Source organism: Gossypium arboreum, chromosome 8 (genome assembly GCF_025698485.1).
Source record: "Gossypium arboreum isolate Shixiya-1 chromosome 8, ASM2569848v2, whole genome shotgun sequence".
NCBI classification, from domain to species: Eukaryota; Viridiplantae; Streptophyta; class Magnoliopsida; order Malvales; family Malvaceae; genus Gossypium; species Gossypium arboreum.
In genome coordinates this window covers 135,940,937-135,946,507 of record NC_069077.1, presented here as the reverse complement: position 1 = coordinate 135,946,507, position 5,571 = coordinate 135,940,937, and the positions used below count along the sequence as shown (strand labels likewise).

Below are 5,571 nucleotides of genomic sequence, written 5' to 3'. Positions count from 1 at the left end.
ATCGGCTACCGAGACTGCAAATGAAGAAGCTGAGCTGAGTTGAGCTTCAGACTAGTTGGAGGTGGCCGACGGACAACTAGATCGGGGGAGGTGGTGGTGACCGGTGAGCTAGGGATTTGTTTAGAAATGGGAATAAAGGGAGGAAGGTAGCAGGTTAGCAGAAGGAGGAACTAAACGAAAATGGAAAAAATAAAAAGAGTAAAGTTACTTAAACTTAAATATAAAAAAGGAAAAAAAATATAATATTAAAATCGAGTAGGTAGGCCTGCTCAGAACCAAAATTTCTTACGAGGCCTAGCCTGTTTTTTAAGCGGCCTCGTTTTTGTCCAAGCCCATTTTTCGGGCCTATATTTTTACCCAAACCCTCCCATTTTTCGGGCGGGCCTTGGTAGGGCCGACCGCCCAACCCATGCACACCTCTAGTATCGGATGTAATGTTTTACCTCAAGATGAGATAGTCTTTAATACACATTTGACTTGCCTAAATGTTTTAAAAGCTAATAAAAGGAGGATCGCATTTTGAACTCTGTCCAAATTTTTAATTTTCGGCATTTAAGACACTAATTAATTGATTAAGTACCAATTTTGGGCGTGTCGAGGGTGCTAACCCTTCCTCGTACGTAACCGACTCCTGAACCCGTTTTCTTAAAATTCGTGGACCAAAATGTTTTATAATGTGGCCCAATTACACCTCAAAAAGGATTAGTGGCGACTTCCAATTTTCGTTTTCAAAAGTCGATTCTCGTTTTTCAAAAAATGGTTTCGACAGCTTGGCGACTCCACTGGGGACCAATAAGAGAGTCGAGCTGTAAATTGATTATTTTCTGTCTTTTTGTTGAAATTTAGAAATTCAGTTTTCCTAAAAATACACGATCATCGCTTTGTATTTTCTGTGTCCTTGTTGAGTTTGTTTTTTTCCGTTGAATTTCTTTATATACTCTCGTATTTTGTGGTCACACCTTTTAAGTGGGAGTGAGAAACTATGCTTTCGTGAGGTTTTCACCTCCGCCATGGGCTAGGGGATCGCTTCCGGAATACATCTGTACTTATGTCTTCGTGAGGTTTTCACCTCCACACGGGCATAAGGAATTGTATTTCCTGAACCAAACTTGATCCATATGAACCTATAATGGGCGAGGATCGAGGAATCTGCTGGTTCAAGTACCTTTACTCTAGAACTAAACCACATATAGTGAGCTGTAGGAACCTGCCTTAGGTAGAATTACACCTAGCCTTAGTGGTTGCCCGAATAGGCGTTTGATAATTTCTTGATTGCTTTGATTTCTATTCTTATACATGATTCTAACTTGTGTTTTTCCTTCTTTCTTTAATAGTGATTGCATAACATTTTCATCATAAAAGGGAGGTGTCGATATGCGGTTCGGTTACTAATAGAAAGTTTTGCCATGAAGAACGAATTCCTTGATAAAGTGAAAGACAACGCGTTTTCCAAAGATGGTCGGAGAATGTACAGTTAGAAAAAGGTGACAGTTTGACAGAGGGGTACACGTCGGAGTTATGGGACTTTACCCGTATTAGTGTGGTTCAGAATGATCTTCAAGAGTTGAAAGAATTATGGAGTCACTGGGATGAGGAGATGAAGCAGTTACTCTACTGCAATTATGGTGATATTCCTTATCTCTTCGATGTTAAGGTAGATAGGTATTTGTTCCGCGCCATGGCTCAATTTTGGAATTCCGCCTACAGTTATTTTACTTTTGGAAAGGTGGATCTAGCACCTACTATCGAGGAATATACAGCCTTGCTTCGTTGTCTGAGGTTTCAAGTTGATAAGATTTATTCTAGAGCTGTCAATACCCCAACCTTTGTAAAGAGCTTGATGAATATCATTTGGGATGAGTGAGCGATGGGTTCTGACTCGAGTCCAATGAGAAAAGGCGATGGAAAGTGCATCCCTTGGGAGAATTTGAGAGAGCTGATCCTGACACACCCTGATATGAAGAAAAGAGTTGATGTTTTCGCCTTGAGCATTTATGGTTTGGTTATTTTCCCTAAGGCTTTAAGGCATGTAGATGAAGCAGTTGCCTCTATTTGACAGATTTGGTAAAGGAGTCACTCCTGTTCCTGCAATCTTGGCTGAGACTTTCAGATCTTTGAGTGCATGTCGGAGGACAGGTGAAGGCAGATTTATTGGGTGTGCACAACTCTTGTTAGTATGGTTTCATAGTCATTTTTGGAGGGTAGAAAAGGTCTCTTACCGACCTTTTCTTGGAGATTACTCACCTTTGAAGGAGATAGTGACCATATCGAGAAGAGACGACATAACAGAGGAAAAATGGATGGCGATACTTCAAAATCTCCAAGAGGAGGATATCGAATGGAAGGCCCCTTGGATGGTTTCTGATGAGATTTTCTACCGATGTGAGAGTTATGATTGGGTCCCTTTGTTGGGGATTTAGAGAGCCGTTGGATACGCCCCTCTGCTTGTATTGAGGTAATATAGATTGAGACAATTTATACTGGTGACGCATGGGCTAGCTCAGAGTGGGTTCTTGTATGGGGAGAAAGACTCCAAGAAAAAGAGCCGCAAGATTTATAATGCCTGGAACCAAACCTGCCGGATAAAGGGAGTTGTTTTGAATCCAATGGTGACTCTTGAATATAATGAATGGTGGAGTAGAAGGGTTAACGACAATATCCCGAGGCTAAATTTAGAAGAAGCTCGACCAATAGAGGAATATCTACGAGTGGTCCCCTCCGAATTGGAAATCATAAAGCAAGACTTCGAAAAGAAAACCTCGGAGTTAGAGAGGAAAATAGAGCAGTTGTAGGAGGAAAAAGTATACTTAAAGCTGGATGTTGATGTTCAAAAATCCGAGGCTGAGAATTTGAGAAAGAGAAAGAGAGAGGTTGAGGAGGACCTGGACAGTCTGAAGACTGATTACAAGCAGCTGTATAAGTCAATGAGAAATGCTGGCTTGGGTAAAACGTCTGAACAGTGGAGGTAAGAAATCCAAGAGGAAAAGGCTAGGGCTGATTGGTGGGAAAGAAAGTTCCATGATGCTCAGGCTCGAGAAGTTACTTGTAAAAAGAGTTTGAACGATAGCCAAAATGAAAAACAGATGTTAAGAGCTCGGGTGGCAGAGTTAGAAATGACACTACAGCAACATCAGAGTCGTGACTCAGTGATTGAATTAAGGGCTAGCCTAAGTAAGATCGAGAATTTGAAGGGGAAAGTAGAAGAACTTGAGACTACACTTCAGAACTGTGAATATCAAATTGAATTGTTGGAAGCAAATAATGAGCAACTAGGAGAGCAACTTCACCGATCTCAGGATCAGGTCTGAGATAGGGATTACTTAATGGGCGAAGCTATAGCTCAGATACGAGAGGTGGCTGATCATTTATAGACTTTGGCGGTCCAAGCAGATGTGCTAGGATTTAAATATGAGTTAGAGTCAGATCGGGGGCGAGAGTTAGCCTACCTTCTTAAGAAAGTAAAAGCTTTAGGTGTTAGGGCAAGACCGTATATGTAATTCATTTTATATAAAAGATTTTGTTTTTCAGTAAAGTTTTCTAAATGAAATTGAATTCGAATCTACGTCTTCTTTTTGCATTCATGTCATGCATTTGCATTGTATTGCATCGCATAACATCATATACACAAAAGAACCCTATTAATTAGCGACCATTTATCTAGTTACCCTGGAACACCTGTACTACACACGAAGGAAAACAAAGGATATGGATCAGAGGTTTGAGCAAATGCAAAAGGAGATGCAAGAGCAACTGCAAGCTCAGATGCAAGAGCAGCTGGCTAAGATCCAGCAGGAAATGAGAGACCAAATGCTGGAGTCCCAGAGAAACATGCTAGAATCACAAAACAACATGATAAGCCAGCTGACACAGCTGTTTAAAGGAGGGTCTGACAAAGGAAAAAGCCCTATGGTTGACACAGGAAATGACAATGAGGATTCCGCTTTTCCTACAAGTTTTGCACCAGTGAACATGCAAACACAACCACCGAGGGTGTCTGTTAATGTCCAACCTCTTTATCAAACTGGTACCTCGGCACCAGTAAACTTCCCAACAGGATTGAGCACCAACCCTGGAGATAATCTGGTAAACCCCCAGGTCCCTGACTTTGACAACGCAGCAGAGGTAGAAAAGACAAAGGCTGAGGTCCCAAAACAATTTGAGGATCGATGCAAATGGTTGGAGGAAAAGTTCAAGGAATTAGAGAATGCTGATCATTACTGTGGAATCGATGCAAAGAAACTGAGTTTGGTCCCGAACTTAGTACTTCCCCCGAAGTTTAAAATGCCGGAGTTTGAAAGATATAACGGAACCAGCTGCCCTGAGGCTCACATTACGATGTTTTGTCAAAGGATGACGGGGTATGTCAACAACGATCAACTGTTGATCCATTATTTTCAGGACAGTTTGAGTGGGGCTGCAGCGAAATGGTACAATCAATTGAGTAGGTGTAACACCCCAAGCCTAAGTCCGATCGCCGGTTTAGGCTATAAGGTATTATTGAGCTAAACATTTAATTTTTCATTCACAAAATTAACAATAAAAGCAGAAATTTAGCTGAATACATACTGAACCTTGAGTTATAAATGTCATTTTCATATAGCCAAAATATTTACAATTACAAAACATATTCGTCAACAGCCTAATCTATACATGCCATATCGAGTCTAAAATATAACTGTACCAAAAAGATCGAAAGTATGAAGAACTGCTGACGATCTCCGAGTCTGCGGCCAGAGTCAACAATCAATAAAACAGAGAAATAAGAATTTGAGTAAGCTTTCGAGGCTTAGTAAGTTTTAAGCAATTTAAACTATTAAAGCTTGTCATTAAAATTGAACATTGAGAATCACAAAACTTGTATTCTAATTGTAATTCACTTGACCAAATATACACCAGCACATTAGTTACAAAACCCATTGGCCGAATATATATGTATGTATACACAAGAAACTCCTTGCACATATTTCACTATTTACAAAGATTATACTAATACCTTTAATTATGTTCTTTCATATGATGACTTACAATAACCAATGATATTGTTTTCTTATCCTCAAATACCGAATTCATTCACACATATATATATATCGTTCTTTGATATTAGTAAATAACTTAGAAATCAATTCAAATATAAGCACATAACACGAACCTTAACGTGTAAAATATATAATACTTACGCAATGATGTTTACCACTGACATTCGAAGTCGCAATCTTACTTAACTTACTGGTATTGGTTCTGTCAAATCTTAGAGCTCGGAATACATTACTAGCATAAGCCTGCGGGTCTTTAACCCGGATATTTTTCCAACACGTAGCCTGCAGACCTCAAGTCCGGATATATTTCTAGCATATAGCCTGCGGATCTCATCTCCGGATATTTTTCCAGCATATAGCCTGCTGACCTCATGTCCGGATATTTTTCCAATCTCATATATATTTGATCATATTTTAACACATCTCAGTCATCTTATCACTTAATAATCGTATATTACATTCGAATATAAACTAGATACGTACATTATCATTGACATTTCAGCTCAATGGTTATATCTTATATCACTCATTCTCT

The 5,571-nt window shown here is 39.6% G+C and overlaps 1 protein-coding gene across 1 annotated transcript; it reads left to right on the top strand.

Annotated features, from left to right (window-relative positions):
• The first annotated feature begins 3,705 nt into the window (after positions 1 to 3,705).
• LOC128296667 (uncharacterized) lies at positions 3,706 to 4,506 on the top strand. The gene has a single exon (XM_053032117.1). The coding sequence runs from the start codon at positions 3,706 to 3,708 to the stop codon at positions 4,504 to 4,506; it is 801 nt and encodes a 266-aa protein (XP_052888077.1).
• Positions 4,507 to 5,571: the final 1,065 nt, after the last annotated feature.

What these genes read in the sequence shown, in the direction of transcription:
- LOC128296667 (XM_053032117.1), top strand. Translation starts at nt 3,706, where the DNA reads ATGGATCAGAGGTTTGAGCAAATGCAAAAGGAGATGCAAGAGCAACTG.